At 36.0% G+C, this 17,004-nt stretch overlaps 1 protein-coding gene across 1 annotated transcript in view; it reads right to left on the bottom strand.

The window, feature by feature from the left end:
• The window catches only part of RXFP1 (relaxin family peptide receptor 1), a 29,178-nt gene extending 12,705 nt beyond the window's left edge, over positions 1-16,473 (bottom strand). The window contains exons 1-5 of the mRNA XM_041480083.1: positions 16,334-16,473; positions 4,168-4,272; positions 3,258-3,363; positions 1,940-2,011; positions 248-319 (exon numbers count right to left, since the gene is read on the bottom strand). Of these exons, the coding sequence (XP_041336017.1) occupies positions 248-319; positions 1,940-2,011; positions 3,258-3,259 (146 nt within the window). The 5' untranslated portion in view covers positions 3,260-3,363; positions 4,168-4,272; positions 16,334-16,473. The remainder of the gene's footprint in view (positions 1-247; positions 320-1,939; positions 2,012-3,257; positions 3,364-4,167; positions 4,273-16,333) is intronic.
• Positions 16,474-17,004: the final 531 nt, after the last annotated feature.

Below are 17,004 nucleotides of genomic sequence, written 5' to 3'. Positions count from 1 at the left end.
TCTTCCATCACGAGGATTTGGGGAATAGGATCGAAGAAGTATGGAGGCAGCTTGTGTTTTCAAAGTACTGTCCTGCCAGATAAACTTGCAGAGATGCCTCTTATTCTGTCTTTGCTTTCTCAATTCACTCGTTGGGTTACAGTTTTGGACCACTTTGCAAGTTCCTAATATGGAATCAGGTAGAGAGAGGCTCTCAGAGCTCTGCCTGCTGCTTTCTACTTCAGTATCCCAAAAAAGCAATACTTACAGTTTTGTCAAGTTGTATAAACCTTTGAAAGCACGTTCAGATATGACTCTGATTTTATTATTCTGAAGATACCTAAGAAGATACAAACCCAAAACAATTTATTCTCTAAACAAGTGAAGCTAAAGCAAACATAAGTAAACAACTTAAATATCAGCTAAACTGAATGCACATTTGATACTTTAAAATCAGATGTTATACTAGTTACATCTTGAATTTGGCAATAATCATTTCACAGCTATAGCTGGAAAGATTGCAAGGCTGTTTCTAAAGAAAATCACACAAAGAGCAAAATCATAAAAATCATTCCAATGGATGCTTGCTTTGCCAAAGATAAACAGTGGAGTGGTGGTTTGCAACCTCCTTGATTAGGTCCTAACCTTGCAGTGCTCAGCTGTATGACCTGATCTCTGTGTTTACCCAGATCTCTGCTGCAACCAAAATTTTGCATGGTAAATGTAAGATTGGAATAATTTTTTTTTTTTTTTGTGGTACCAGAGAATTCTCAAAATACTGCATTTGTAAGATAATATATTTAAAAATATACAGCAAATTTTATTAATCTCCTGTTAACTAAAGATACTATTTTTTTAAATTCTGGATTTCTTTATCTACTTTGATGAAGTAATGATTTGAAAAGTAAAAATGCAAATTCTAAGTCTTTTCCAAATAATTTTAATGCATTATAACATTATTCTCTGAATAATATTTGAACTTAAGTCCTTTAAATCAAATTCCACCTAATGAAGCATCTAGATGCATTCCTGCTGGGAAGCAGTAAGAAATGGGACATTGGCTTTTACAAAATGGGTTTGTGCCAAACACTGCTCAAGATCTTTTGGAAAATGTAAAATTATCTATCAGAAGGGTGTGAAGTTGATATTAGAATCAATTTTTTTATACATATATAGATAGATATGGATTAATTTATTTTAGTGAAAACTTACCTTTCAGGAATTTAAGGGACATAATAGGACTTAACTTTCAGAACACAAGATGGTGCTGCAGTGTAGCACAGTTCCCATGAAAGAACACTTTGAATAGGTTACACAGAAGCCCTACTCTAGACTTCTGCATTTAATTTTTATTTCACTACTATATAAAGAAAACTTGTTAAAGGCTATGATTTTTGAACAGCATAAGAAAACTTGTTAAAGAAAACTTGTCAAAGGCTATGATTTTTGAACAGCATGTATGTTACATGCTGGAAAACATAACACAGTATTATATTGCCATAATAATTTGACTTGTTGAGCATTATCAAATCACTACCAGACATAATTAGGAGTAAAATCATGTGCCATGGGAATGAGCTTTCCATGATAATGGGGAGTTTGAGTTTCCAAACTTTTTTGCCAGAATAAATCAATTAACTTACTTTAATTCAATTTGGCATATTCTGTTTATTATAAATGTAGCATCCTTCAGACAAAATTAAAATTTAGTATTTTTCTGGTATAAACTTGTCTATAAACATAAACCATTGAATATGCAGAAATTATAGTTTTGCAAAAAAGAGACAGGTGTCAAATCAAGGTACTTGAGCCAAACAGGGTACACATGAGGTATCAAAAGTGAGACAAACCATACTTTTGTTACTTAAAGGTTAAGCTCCATGTGTGTACATATGGAGGGAAGGAAAAGATGAGTATTTAAGACACTAGGTAGGTATTTTATGTTAAAGCACTCCCTTACAGATTTTTAAGATCTTGGTATTTCTTGAAAACATCAGCAGAAAGTTTCCTTAGCAGATTCCTCTGAAGAGACCTGTAGGAATAAATGCATACAGTAAAACTACTGTGCCAGGTTCCTACAGCGCTTTTGTTATTTAATAAAGCTCACTCTGCCAAACAACAAAAGCAACATGAAACCATCTGAATATGCTTCTTCTGTTCTTCTGTATGCTTATATCTACTTAAACAGTAAGAAAAATACATTATAATAAAAAAAATTCCATGTCCCCAGGAAAAACTGGCAAAATAATAGTTAAAGCTAAGAATGAAAAAGATTTGAATATAAACTACAGATTTATTTCAAACCTTAAATGCATATAGAGTGTATTTCCCAGTTCATGCGTCTCTGTGTGCCATCTCCACTGGGGACACTCAAGTGTCCTGTCAAGAATAAAATTCCTTCAGGATGTGGTTTGATTAGAAGAGAATTTATCCCGAAAGCCAGCTGAACCAGCTCACTGCTTCTTCGACAGCTAGAACTGGGTCAGTATTTTGGAACTCTTTTTCAACCCTGAGCCAGAAGCCAGTTTAAATAGATGCTTGACATTCCACATCAGTTTTTGTTATGAAGCGTTGCAGTATTTGAATATGGACCCAACAAGGAGAACTTCAGCCACATATGAACACAGGCTGGGACCAAAAGGAAAGATCCATGACCCGGATCTACGGGGGAGACCCTCAGGTAAGGACATGGGATGCTGCTCCCTGCTCACCACACCTAAAACTACTTCTCACACAGCAAATCAAGCACATCAACCATATTGTGATATCTTAAAAAAGAGTTTGGCTTACACATACATATCTGCATGATGAGTCAGACCAATTAAATCCTTTTAAATAACACCATATTCAGAAACATCAAATGAGAACTCGATAGATTTGCTCCAGCAGGGAGTTCCACCAAGTTCAAGGTTATTGACTTTATTGGCAGGAACACGGACTAGGAATATTAGCAGGATCATAGAATAAGAAACAGGTTCTAAGCATTTTGTCTTGGAAGGGAGCATTTCTTTTGTAGATTTCCTTAGATATCCTGAAACTGTACCTCAAGTCACTGTTACACACATGAAATGATCGGTTCACAGAGTTTTTTGGTTCCTTAGTTTCTTTTCTCCCCTTTTATGTGAGGAAAACCTGTACTTAAAATATTTAAGTACTTGTCAACAGAGAGACACAGTGCTTCCCAAGCATCAGCGGATTATAATTATAAGGCTGTAGCTGTGAAAAAGTTGTAGGATTGACAGTCAAACTTGAACAGACCAGGTTACTTCTCTACTTACATTATGGTTATGTTTGAAGAGACTGATGGGACAGCACGTAGTTTGGCAGCATCACAGAAAACCTCCAGGCCTTGGCAGGTACACTCTGCTGGCACATCACCAGCCACTGCAGGAGAACAGGAACATGGTCGGGGCAAAAGGTGGCATATGGGGTGTGATGGGACGTGGAGAAAAGAAATATGGTATAAAAGAACAACGAGCGCAAAGACAGACATAGCAGGCTCTTTTAAACACAATTAAGGCACTTGTTTTTACAAAATTGATTTAGACCTTGGAGGAATCTAACAATAAATATAAAAGGACGCAAAAAATTATATTATCTCTGTGAAAGAGCTTGTAAAAGCTCTTGAACCTTAGGCATGATATATAAGAATCTGGAATGCGTTTTTTGCAAGACTTCTTTAGATTATTCAGCAATCTTATTACTAGAAGGAGCACAATTTCTATGGGTGAAAATAGGTCAAAAATGGGTCAGGAAGTCTTTGCTCATCAGAGGAGACAGCAGAATCAAAAACTCTGTGCAAAGACCTGTGTAAGTGGAGGGGGTTTGCAAATTTCATTTGATGTACAAAGAAATTAACTGGGAGCAATGTTGCCTTCATTTCACTCTGAAATATATGTCAGTTCTGTGGTCTCTCCAGCAGTATCAGCATATTTAGATAAACATTTATATTGTCCTCCTAATTGGCATATGCTAATTAAAATATGTTTGACACTTTTCTTGCAGAAAATGAATCATCCTTAATGGAACTGAAATTAGCTTCAAATTAGCATTAATTCAATTGAGATATTATGCTGTTTAACTATAAATGAAACAGCATCAGCACTAAATTTCTTGCTAAGAATATATTTGTTCTGTATTTCTTTCTAGGAATCATCATTAATAAAATAATATCTGTAATTTACTTACAGCACTCAGGTGTCTTTGTCTGAAATGCATACAGAGATTTCAGTTTATTGTATTTGTCCTTTGTATAGTGTTTATCAAATTGCAGAGACCATCCGTTGTTGTCCTCTAATAAAAAACCAAAAAACAATACAACATAAACAGACCACAAATAGAAGATGCTAAAATAGAAATGGAAGGCAGGAATGTTTTCACTTAATGTAGTTGCATCAATTTTTGTCTAATTAATACAGGCCTTTATTCCAGAGCATTTCACACACCATTAGATAACTTTATACAGCTGCTTAATCTTACCTATCTACAAATAATATGAATTGCATAGAAGTAACAGTGTATTATACCTTCAATAACAGCATTTGCTGTGACAGTCACACTGAAAAAGTATCGATGGGACTTCAGAAATGTTTATTTATGTAGAAGCCTAAAAATGAGAGTGAACAATATTTTCATACTTCCTTGAACATGCAGGTTTGCCACTTTGTCGAGGAAAGTTGAAATGACTACTATGACTCTTAAGTAGTTTGTGCAGAGGGATGTCTTGCACTGTCACAGCCTATAATTTCTTTCCTAAAAATCTAGAAGGCCAAAGGAACACTGCTTTTCAGGAAAAGAAGAGACTTGTAATCTACTCAAGTCAGAATGTTAATGTTAAGCTTAATATGCATCTTAAACAAAGCATGATTCCATATTACCCTTTTGGTCACTGTGCATAGATGTACTGGAACTGAGTAGTTTATGGACGTAAGAGCAAAATTTAAGAGCAAAACTTTTAGTTCAGTCCAAAGACTGGACATTTCAAGGTATGGTAGTGCTAGAAAAAGCTACAGATCTGTTAGCTACTTGTTTTTTGGAAATCTATTGTATATCTGAGACCTGTAAATTGACTCATCAGGTAGCTACTTTCCAAACAGGCTGGAAAGGGAAAGGGAACTTGCCTTTAAAAGATGTGATTGGATTTTAGTTTTATTAATTTGAGTCTGACTTTGGTTTTCTTTATTTGAGTCTGCCTTCTCCTCAGCTTTTAAAGCATCTCTTTTAATGAACATGCAGCAGTAGCAGAAATACTCCTTGGGATGGCACTCACTAGCTGGTAAGCCAAAGCATCCATGACAATTGAAAGCAGCACACTTTAAAGATATCTACTGCAAAACAACATTTCTATGAGAATTCTCAGGATGGCTCTGCTTTGCTAGTAATTACAGTCTCAGATTCACCTTTATGATGTACTGGCAATAGTCTTTACCCCTGTAATTTCACAGGTTTATAGTTTAGTTATACTTAAATACAATTCCTCATGGATATTTCTCTATAAATCTTTATATTTAAGTAAGCATTATTACTATATATATAGGCTTCAAAATAGGCAGGGAGAGATAAAAAATATTTAGTTCTTTGCAAATGTTCCCATTCTGAAATGGTTTATCATTTTTCATGCCACATTACAACTCAGTTTTTGTTTTCTCAGACAGGCAATGAAATGACCTTGAAAACATCTCCTGACACCTGCCTACAGATGAAGCTGGTTTTGAGAGATGCTTGCCTCTTTGCTGCTGAAAAGATGTGTTATACACACAGATTAATGATACTATGAAATATTAAGTAACTTCAGGCAAGCTATCCTTCATCTAGTTATTTGTTTGTTATGCATAAATTGAAAAGATGAAAGATTCAAAGCAAACATAAGTGCCTGTCTTCAGGAATTGCTCCAGTGAGAGAAAAGACAGACCTGGTAAGACATTTAAGAACACTTTATTAACTTCCTTAAGAGCACCTTGCATGCTCTGATCCATTAGCAGTTTTGCCATTCTAGATCATTAAGCTAATATTCAGAAGCAGCCTAATGCATTTTGGACAAAATGAAAGGTATTGGCCAACCTTCTCCTGCCTGCTTTAAATGCTCAAAAGATCAGTGTTAGCACTGCCTGCAGCATGGAATTTGTAATTGATGAAGTGATGAGAACAGACCCTTTGTCAAGTGGCAAGTGCATTAAAACCTACTGCCCTGCAGATGGGACCATAGTGAGGTGTTCTCTGCCACTATTCCTGAATATTTAACTGGAGCACATCCATTGACTTTCGTTGATATGACTGGACTCAGCAATATGTGGAAATTCAACATACACAGAGGAAGTAAGATTTTTAAGTAGAAACTTGGAAAAATGGTTTAAAAATGAGATTATTGTTAAAGTATGAATTATACCAAAAGAATGCTTTGCAGTCAGGAATACAGTGTGAAAATACTTTTGGATTTCCTAATTCATTATTATGTTCATATAAAGTAGCTATATGAGATTTTTTCCCCACATTTTTTGTACTTTTAAAATGCCTTGTCATGTGACAAAGCATGTACAAGAGGTGACCATCAATGCATTTCACATCTGCAGAGAAAAAGGATGAGAAGTGCCTCCCACACTAATGGGAATCATGGAGAAATTTGCCACAAAGGGGAAGTTCCTCAACATTTTTGAGGAAGTCTAGAGGCAGCTGTGTATTTTTGGGTGGCCATAAAAAAGAAGGGGAAAAATTCACAGAGAAGATGGATTATTTTGTACTGGAATGGTTCCAGCTGTTTGGTGTTTCTAGTGAGTTAATTTTAAATAACGGGCTTTTCTCATGGCATGCTTTCTACTAGAAATAAAAAGGGCTATTTGAACATAATAAAACAAGTTATTAAACATCTCTTGACCTCCAGAAAGATATGCTTTGGGGCAAACTTTGTGCCCAAGCATGGGACAGTCTCTATTTTATCCAGACTGTTTTGTCAAATCCTGAAAGAATGTATTGTGCAGAATAACTATGTTTAGCATGACCAATCAGTGAAACACTCAGTGGCAGAACTGTAAATCACTTTTTGGTTGTTTAGAGTTTAGATGAAGGTTTGTGGCCTGTTTTTACCTCTTTCAAGGTAAGGTTCTCCAAACACTTTAAGAAATGACTGGTAATAGTACTGGTCTTGAAATCCCAAATCTATAATTTGAGGGAGTACAGGTCAGATGAGAAATTACTGCTACCCTGAGCCAGTTTTAAAATAGATTATGTTGGCCATAGTTCTGTTAAAAAAAAAAACAAACACCAAAAACAAAGAGATCTGAGAAAACAAGGCATCACTAAATCTTCCTCTACACAGGATAAATTATATAAGTGGTGGCAAACTGGATTTATCTGACTAGAGATTAATATGCTCTTTTTTACTGAAAGTTTCCAACCACCACTTTTGATGGGAATGAGAAAGAGCATGTTGATCCTGACAAACTACAAATTTGAGTAATCATTTCAGTGACAGATCCAAGGAAGTATCGTCTTTTCTCAATTAAAGACATATCTCTCACTTAGTATGGAGCTTATGATAGGGATGCTATCTATATGACTTCCCCTTTTTGTCAGCCATGTCTTCATGGGTATTATACAGAGAAAAGCTATCAGCTAAATGCATAAACACTCTAAAGAGACACTGTGTCACCCTTTGAATTTGCCTTTGCTCTTGGTGGTCATAACCTTTGGACATATTTTTTTTTGTCAGTTGCTCAAATACACTTTTTCTTGCTATAAAGAATTACTTCAGGCTTTTCACAACAGTACCTTTTGGTACAAGGAAGACCCCTGTCCTCCAAACAAGAAGAATTTTCTTTAAAAATATTTACAGATTGAAGAATATAATTGCCCTTTATCACAGTGTTGAGGCATCCTGATACAGCCTCATAACTTACAACAAGACCAAAACTACACAGAGATTTTACAAAACCAAGGGCTGTGGTGCCTGGAGGAAGGGCAAAGTTGGGATGGAATTTCACTGTCTCAGTCTGAGTATCCAATCAGAAAAACTTAAGAACTTAGAGCTAGACATCTTATCAATCAATTCAAAGGTAAGTTACCCCACAGCAATCTGCATGTCACTGCACATATACTGTGTCCTCTACCTGCTGATTCATTGAAATCACATGTAGCTTGTCTGCTGATATGTGACATGGTAATCATGGTAAACCAGACAGGAAACAAATTAATTTGCATAAAGTTTACAGTTCTCTGGATGAACTAGATTACATACTTGCCCAAGTTTTTTTTTATGATTTTAGGGCAACTCAATTAAGCTAGTGCAACTTTTAAGAAAATAGGCAGGTTAAAGTTTCCAGAAGATAAACATCTTCTCAGTGTTTAATCTTTATTCCTATGAAATACGTGCATTGAGTTTTCTAGTTTTATAACAATACTTTTAATCTATATAATTTTTTCTGATTTTATATTCTGTTTTTCTTGAAGTATATTAAATTTTTAAAATCAAAATAATCTAACAGCATGAATACATCTATAGCACCTTTTGTTGCTTGAAAGTTCCTTTGGCAGTAACCCACTACAGTGGAGACCAGGAGAGGCATAAGTCTAATGAAATGCAATTTCCTCTTAATTACCAACAATATTTAAAAATCACAGTAGCAAAACTGACTAAAAACCCTCAAAATTTCAGCAAAGCTATTCCATGTGCTGATATTTGCACATCAGAGTAAACCTTATTGTTTTGGTGTCATATACTGTGAATGGATGGCAATGACAATAAAATTTGGCCATATACAAAAAATTTCTATGTGAAGCTTTAAAATTCTCTGTTTTCCCAGGTATTTGATACATTTTTAGTACACTATTGACTGTCAAACATTTACTTTATGCTTCACAAACAGAATTTGCTATCTAGGCTCAGAAGTGAGTACCACCTCATTCAAATCCTGTATTTTAAGTTCGATGGTAAAAGTGCCATGCCAGGAAAACACAAGACCAACCGTAACATTATTAATTACTAGTATTAATTTGAAATATAAAAACATCAAGGTCTTCTGCAATGTGCTGATACAAAAGTGAAATTTCTCATCCCTTATGGGCAATCCTGTAATATTAAAACATATATCTTTCGTATAGATGTTTTGAAATACCCGACAGAAATTTAGATTTCTGTTATGGAAATCTAGAAGATTTAATGAACCTACAGAACTGCAATAGTTCTATGTACAATTATGGACCTTCAAAGAAGTACATACAAATCAGCATTACATTATACAGGCTGTTAGTCTGTTTATCCTGTTGAATTTTTATTGGTCCCTTTTAAATAAAGAGGTGCTCTATAGTAATTAATTTCTTCAGGCAAGGTAGTCACCTGGTGAGCGTGTGGCACACAGTAACAGATGAGGTCTGTGTTTTTAGAGGCAAATAGGTGCAAGACTTCAAACAGCCACTCCCTGCCCCAGTTCTTTAGGAAACTTCTGTGTGTGATGAACGTCTAAAAGTGAATTCACAACTGGGGAGCGGAATGCTGTCCTTTGTTCGGGGAACTCTTGGGGCTGAGAGCAACACAATAGTAAATACATTTAGCCAGCAAAAAACTCCTCTGGAGTCAGAAACAAATTAAATCTGCATGCCTGTTCTTGCTTCACTAGACTGGAAAAATGTGGCTATGACACTGTGATTAAAAAACAAATGCAGACACACTGCAACCATTGCCTAGCTGCCAAAAAAACAGTTTTACAGAACTATCAGCAAAATTGTCCAGAAGCCAAATTTTTAAACACTGAGGAAACTTGTGCTCTCAAAATAGCCCAGGCTACTTTGTTCCATTTACTGCTCTACATAATTAAAGATACTGCTTACAAAAAAAGATAGAATTAAACACTAGCACATTTTTTCTTCCATTCTCTCTTTTATTATTGTTTGTATGTAAAGAGTAGCCAAATGTGTAACAATAATTGCTGGTTTTTAATGTCCCATTCATGGCAAAAGAGTCTGGTTTGCAGAGGTGCAAGGGATTAGGGCCAATATGTGTGATTTTTTGTTTTGAAATTAATAAGAATTCTGGTGTTTGCATTTTTACAATTCTTATGTTAAAATACTTTTTATTCTAAGTAGGACTTATACCTGTGTTAGTTGCACATAAAGACTTCCTCTAGAGATTTATTAGTAATAAATGAAGAGCCTATATTAACAACCAGCTCTGAGATGGAGCATAAGAGCTCTTCAGTAGTGTGATGTGACAGTAACACTAATTTTAAACGAAGAACCAACCAATTAAGTTTGAGATAAAAAGGATTGAGGCATTTATTTATGAAACCTATATACCACAGACTGCATGGGAAGAGACTGTATATTATACCTGATATTTCTGTGACAGGTTGCACAACCTAGATTTCTTCATCTAAAGGAAAAAATCCCCCACTGCTGGCACAGTACTTCCAATCTTTTCCAGATCTGCTGAGGAAGGCTGGTACATGAGTAACAAACACTGGGTTTTTGAAATATATGAGCATTTTATTAGTTTGCTAATTTAGGTAAGTTACGATTCTTTGCTCACTGCAGACAGGGGAATCTCTCTGTTGATTTTAGTGGAGTCAGTCCAGGCCAGTTCTCACTGGGCTTGGCTTTGCTTCATAAGCCAGGTGCTGTGACTGAAGATATCACATCAGTCATACTGCATTTGCATTTTAAATTAGAACTGAACATAACAAATCCAATAACTGCATAGACTTTAACAGCATGCTCGTGTGCTACCAAACCCTAATGGAAGTTAGGAAAAACTTTTAAATCTGAAAGCAGAATTATTTATAAAGGAATGACTCCACCTTTACTTTACATACAAGGGATTTTCAGAACCTGCAGCTACAGGGTGCTGACATGTAGTATATTAGTGACAGAGCAATAGGGATTAATCTCAGTCTTCCAGACATATAAAATATGTTTTCAAATTGGCCAGGTAGGATGTAAAGTCCAGAGGAAAGCCCAGTACCTTTTGAAGTCTGATTTTGTTCTATATTTTCCCCAAACTAAATTTGACAGTTGATGGGTGGTTTTGAAACAAGAAACTGGAGGTAACCTTCACTGCAATTTACTGGGAGGCTTCTCCCCAAAAACTGGCATCATATTAACAGCAGAGCTAATTTACAGTTCTGACGATCAAATTGTGCTCATCACCCAGCAGAATATATGGAATATGACAAAAAATATTGCAACAAATTTCTTAGAAAATCAGGCAGGAAAAACATCTATTCATTCTTTCAAAATTTACCTGCATTTACAATTTTTGCATACTAATTTTTAATTCTTATGTTATGACTACAGAATGGCAACTGACCCAGTGTTGTATCCAGCAGAGATAATTACACAAAAGTTGTTTGACTGAGAACTTTGCTCTTTTATCACTGCATCCAACAGTAGGACAATTTTAGTCAGGGAAAGCTGACTCTTATCTAGGAAAAAAACTTGTTCATTCAGCTCTCTAAGTAGAGGGCATATCAGATATCAGAGAATTTAAAAAAAAAGAAAAATAAGTGTAAGATTTAAAATTTAAATATTTAATTAGGAGCATATGAAAGAACTTTTTTTGTTGTGTGTCTAAAGCTGTTCCAGATATTTTGAAAACAGAAAAATCTGTGGATCATTACTGGCAGTGTTAGCTGTCTTCTTCCAAATGCATGGAGATATTTATGTTGTGATTAACTTTCCACATTTTTTTCCCAATATTTTGCATGTCAAGATTTTTTCATGTAAAGAAACACACACCTTGAAATGAAAAAACACACTTAGGCTCAGTGCAAATCTACATCATAAATATTGTTCTGTTATTTTTGCTTTGCATTAATCAATTATCTATTATTAGTTTTGTTACTTTTTTCTACTGTTAGTTTTGTTTTTGTTTTATCATTAAATATCACTGTGAAGGCAGGGATCTCAAAACACTTCTTTCCAAGAATTTGTACATGGGAATACATACCTGGCACATTGAGTATGCCACTGGACATCAAAGAGTTTGCCTAGAGATTGTTTAGACTGCATTAACAATCATATTGCAGCAGTAATATCTTCAATGTGAGAAATATTTGTTACTTATTTTAGGAACAATTTCCATGTCAACACTTCCACGGCATTATGTGAGCAGAATTTGTAATTACGCTTATTTATCCTGGCTCAGGTTTAAAAAGCAATGAAGTAAAAAAAAGTTCTAACCTCCCATCTATAAATGCCAAGGAGCTACAGATTCAAACCTTACAGCTGTAAATAAATGGGAAAAGCTCTTCCCTGGAAAATCAGGCTGAAGCCATTACATTTGAAATCAAGATACTAGGTCCAAACAATATCCAACTTGCTCTGCTTTGCCAGCTTCATCTTTAAACAAGCTTGGGCACAGAAGGATGCTGAAATTGCTATCTCTTATTTCCATACATATTTTGAATTTTGCAAATACATACAAAAATAACTCCAAATGAAACATGATAGAGGTTAAATTGCCTCACAATACCCTCAGCCTAATTAAGAACTCGGTACTTCAGCAAGGATGAGTGTGGAGCAGAACCACAATGTACAATTTAATGCTCTCTCGAGCCTAAAAAAGGAAATTCCTCAAAAGCATAAGCTTCATGACAAATTACAGAACTTAAATTTTTTAATTTAAAAATATTATTTTCATGACAGATTTTCCAAGATCCTTGCTTCCTTTTGGTGAACTATGTTTTTGAGTCCAAAAGGTGAGATTACATTTTCCATGCACATTTAAGGTTATCCAGCCACAGTTCAAGCAGAGCCTCCCATCACTGCAGGCATGATAAATTGCCAGCTGCCTTCTCTTATTGCAGTTTACTGTATTGCCTCAAGCCCTTCCCCATTAGGGTATAGTACACAGTATTTTATTGATTTTGGAAAGCAAGCTAGGTGGCAAAAGCATGAATTTTCAAAGGTGAGTGGCTTCATTCTAGTGTGAAATATCAGATATAATTCATTCCTTTCCAGAAGTGAAGAAATGCTGAAGATGAGCTAGGATATTCACATCCTGAGGTTAAGCACTAACACAGCATTCTGAGTCTGTTCCCAACTCTACCTATGATCCTAATTTGAGATCTTCACTAGTCTGGACCTTATTTTTGTGTTTATTATTTGGAAGTGGAAAGGAGGGTGGAAGTGAAAGAGGAAGCAGAATTGAAGAGGGCACCACAAAGCCAATCTTTGTGTGCCTAAACTGGATAATGAGCAGTGATCACAGCACATTTGAAAATACATGTCTCAGTGTGGATTTGGTTTAGTTTGAAATATTCATAATCATGTTTCGCTGTTATCAGGCACACAGTGCCTGAAACAAGATTAATACTGCAAATAATCTCAGAGACTACAGCAACAATTTCTTACAACAATAATTTCTAACAAATATAATCTCACAAAGATTACAACTATAATTTCCTTATAGAAATAAAATGGGTAATGAGACAAATTTGTTCACTAAAAGAAGAAAGGATAATTGGAGTGAAACATCTAATGACGTATTTTGCTTTGTGTTTCCATGCCATATAGCTGGTTTTACTACAGACTTAAGATAGTTCTTTACCATTACTGTTAGTAAAACATTTGGTTTACCTAGCTTTGCTTGAAATTTATGTACTAAAAAAGAAAAAAATTGGGGGTATTTTCGAAGTTCTTTGAGGGTCTTCAAAGATTTTTTTCCCTCCCACACTTGCGGGTTGAATCCTGTACACCGGTCACCTCCAAGTTCCTCACGTTGATGCAAAAGTGTTCAGGAATTGAAAAGCTGAGCTATTTACTTAGAATACCTCATACATAAGATTAAAATTTCCATGTTTCACTGAGTGGAACAATTACCACACTGGCATAATTTCAATTTTAATTTTTTTCTGTAACCAAGAGCAATGAGTTTAACTGAAAACTAGTTGTAAATTTAAAAAAAATGGGGGAGAAGGAGCCAGATATAACTGCTGGCATGAGGCAGGCATCCTGAGGTGATCCTAGGAATGGCAGGGGAAACAGAAAAGACGTATGGTTTCTCTGTCGCAGGAACACTGAGGACTCTTTTCATGTATTTTAAGCAAGATGAATAACCAAAACCAGAGTTACCCCACAAAGATCTCCCCACTTCCTATGTGTGGAGTCATTGCAGAAAATCTCCTCAAAACATTCCATATACTCAGACAAGGAAGTGACTCTTTAACTGTACAACGAAGTATGACTGCAATAACAATTTTTGAGAAAACATTACTGCTGAATATTATACTAATGCATTGCTAAGTGAGAAGAGGGGGTCAAGATATGAGAAAAGCATGAGCAGCATAGTTTTTCCCTGTAGATCCATACAATGACTCTTCATCTCTCGAATTTAGGTTTTCAAAGACCAAGGCTAACTCATTCTTGAATTACAATACGCAGAAGAGGATTCAATATCGCAGCTGAATTGTTTTGTATGTTCATTTCTATAGAAGAACACTAAGGCATTACTAAGGACTTTTTTATTCATTGCTTCAGGGTTCAGTATTAAATCACTTCTTGCAGCACTCTCCGTGCTCACCGACAACCCATGCTACTTCTAATTGAATTTTTGAAATTGGTTATTCATAATCCGAGAATACCTCAGTTCTGTGTTTGTAATAAGATGAGATGCAAAGAGCTCTTTGATTAATGGTCTCAATGATCTTAAATTTCTTTTCCTACCTAAAAAATTCTATGATCCTATACTGTCTTGTACCTCCCATTATAAAACTGTGTATATCCTAATTATTATCATACTAAGCTGTATCGTTCAGCAAGTCCTTGTATGATTGACTTTGTGGTATTATACAGAAATGAAATATGGATAAAGCAACTGTTTATTTTCCTTGGACTTCTTAAACATGAGAGGGCATCATCATTGGCAATTCCTGCTCCTGTAGGTCAAGATGACTACAGAAAAAACAGAGCAAGCCATTTTTGTTCAGGATTTTGATTATTTACAACAGAAAGTAGGTTTATAGCACCAACAAATGATATAAAACTGCAAAATAGTGCAGGTTCATTATATGGGATTAGAATTTAAAATCACATTCATATGGAGTAAGATCCTGAAATTGCGTAGGTATAATAATAAGACACTTCACATAGGTACACAAATCAGCTTCACATGCTATGAGAACAACTACTTTCAAAACCTCGTTGACTTTGCTGAGAGTGCTGGTGCAAAATACCTTTACCATATTTTGTTTGAAATTTCTTTCAGAAAATTTCTTTCAGTATACATAGCATGGAATTTTCACTTAATATTTTAATTCTTTGCATCCTCCCACCCAGATCTGATGGCAACATGCCTGCCTGGGGCAGACAAACAGTTCAGCTGCCTGGCTTTGGGGGGCTGGAGGCAGCATGTGGGGCAGGGCACAGTGCACTTGGCTGTCCTCCATGGCTACAGGAAAACTACTAAGGAGTAGGAAGCCTACTTCCCCCACCTGCCACGGATCAGCAGCACTGGAAAGCACCTCTGAAATATCCAGGCTGTAAGTAAGGTAGCAATAACAGTAAAAAAAATGTGCTAGGGTTGATTTTCTCTCCCTGTGTTCTTAGCTCACGACCAAATGGTGAAGCTCTCTCTTCACAGAATATGGGGCCCCATTCCCTGTGCCACCTCTGAGCTGTGTCCAAACGCTGCATGATAGATGCTGCTCAGCATAGACAAGAGCTGTGCCAGGGCCATGCTCACAAAGAAGCAGCATGGACAGGTAAGTGGCCATGCAAAGCCCTGGCCTTACCTGGTTTGCAGTAGAGGTAAAGCCAAAGCCCAGAAGCCAAGTGAAGATCACAGCTACCATCCAGGGGGGCTAGGAGTGACAAGGATCAAAACAGCATGCACAAGTGACCTGACTATGTGTGTGCCCTCTGAGTTTTACGTTTTTAACCACCAAAGCCTGCTGGTAGTGCAGCTTGCACAGTACGCTTACAGATGCACTTGTTTCTCTCAAATTAGGGCATAAATAAATTTCTGAAAAACTTTGAAAATTCTTCTAAATTATGTTTCCCACATTAGGTAACATTAAGCTTTTCATAAACTCTGTTGGAGCACACATCTAACTCTCCTCAGCAACGGTCTTTGATAGATCACATCCATCCATTTGTGGACATCAAAATGACTTGTACAAAGCAGTTCAAAGCAGGGAAAAAATTGGATACTGATAACTGATACCATGTACAAATAAAAATGTGGCCCATCTTCTTTCTCCAGCAAATGGTTTGCAGGGTGGATTGATTAGCTAAAGCAGACCTGCTGCATCCTCTGCAAAACACGCAACTTTGCTATTGCTGACACTCACAGCCCCCTGTTTGGTGTGAGCACTGCCTGGGTTTCAGTGACTACAGGTGCTAGACACGAAGCAAAGTCACAGCCACGTACCACAGTTGTCTTCGTCAGCCCGATTGCCGCAGTCATCCTCACCATTGCAGTGCAGCTGCTGGGGCAAACACTTTGTGATATTGCCACATGGAAAGTAGCCCAGGGGGCACCTGGTGCCAGCTCCAGAAACGTGATCTTCCAAAGAGTCACAGATGACTAAACAGGAACAGAAAAAATATGTTTATTTTATGATGTGTTTAAAGGTATTTGATATTATGTCTTTGTAAGGAGTCATTTACATTTGAATGTGAATATCAAGCAACAAAAATGTATTAATTCATTGGACATGAAATTAAAAACAGTATATGAAGGACTTGTTAAACTTGGCAAAAATATTTTATATTGTTAGCTAATTGAAATTTCCTTTGATATGAAGCAAACAGATAGTTCTCAAACAGGTAATTCCTCCCTATTCTTCCTCAGAATAAGATCAAAATGATAATTATATAAGACAAATGACCTAAGTCTACCATTTTAAAGAATATTTTCACTATTTATTATAATAATATACCCGATAAGCTATAGGTATTCCTGTCTCTGGAAGGGTGGTTGGAGCTAGATGATTTTTAGGGTTCCTTCCAACCCAAACCATTCTATAACATTAATTTGTGCTGAAGTTTTAGATCCAGATAGGTAAGCCCCTTTATACAAAGTCAGATATATATATGTTT

Source organism: Pyrgilauda ruficollis, unplaced genomic scaffold (assembly GCF_017590135.1).
Source record: "Pyrgilauda ruficollis isolate IOZ18807 unplaced genomic scaffold, ASM1759013v1 scaffold5, whole genome shotgun sequence".
Classification (NCBI taxonomy): domain Eukaryota; kingdom Metazoa; phylum Chordata; class Aves; order Passeriformes; family Passeridae; genus Pyrgilauda; species Pyrgilauda ruficollis.
The sequence above is the reverse complement of the archived record's forward strand: the minus strand, read 5'-3'. Positions and strand labels throughout refer to the sequence as shown.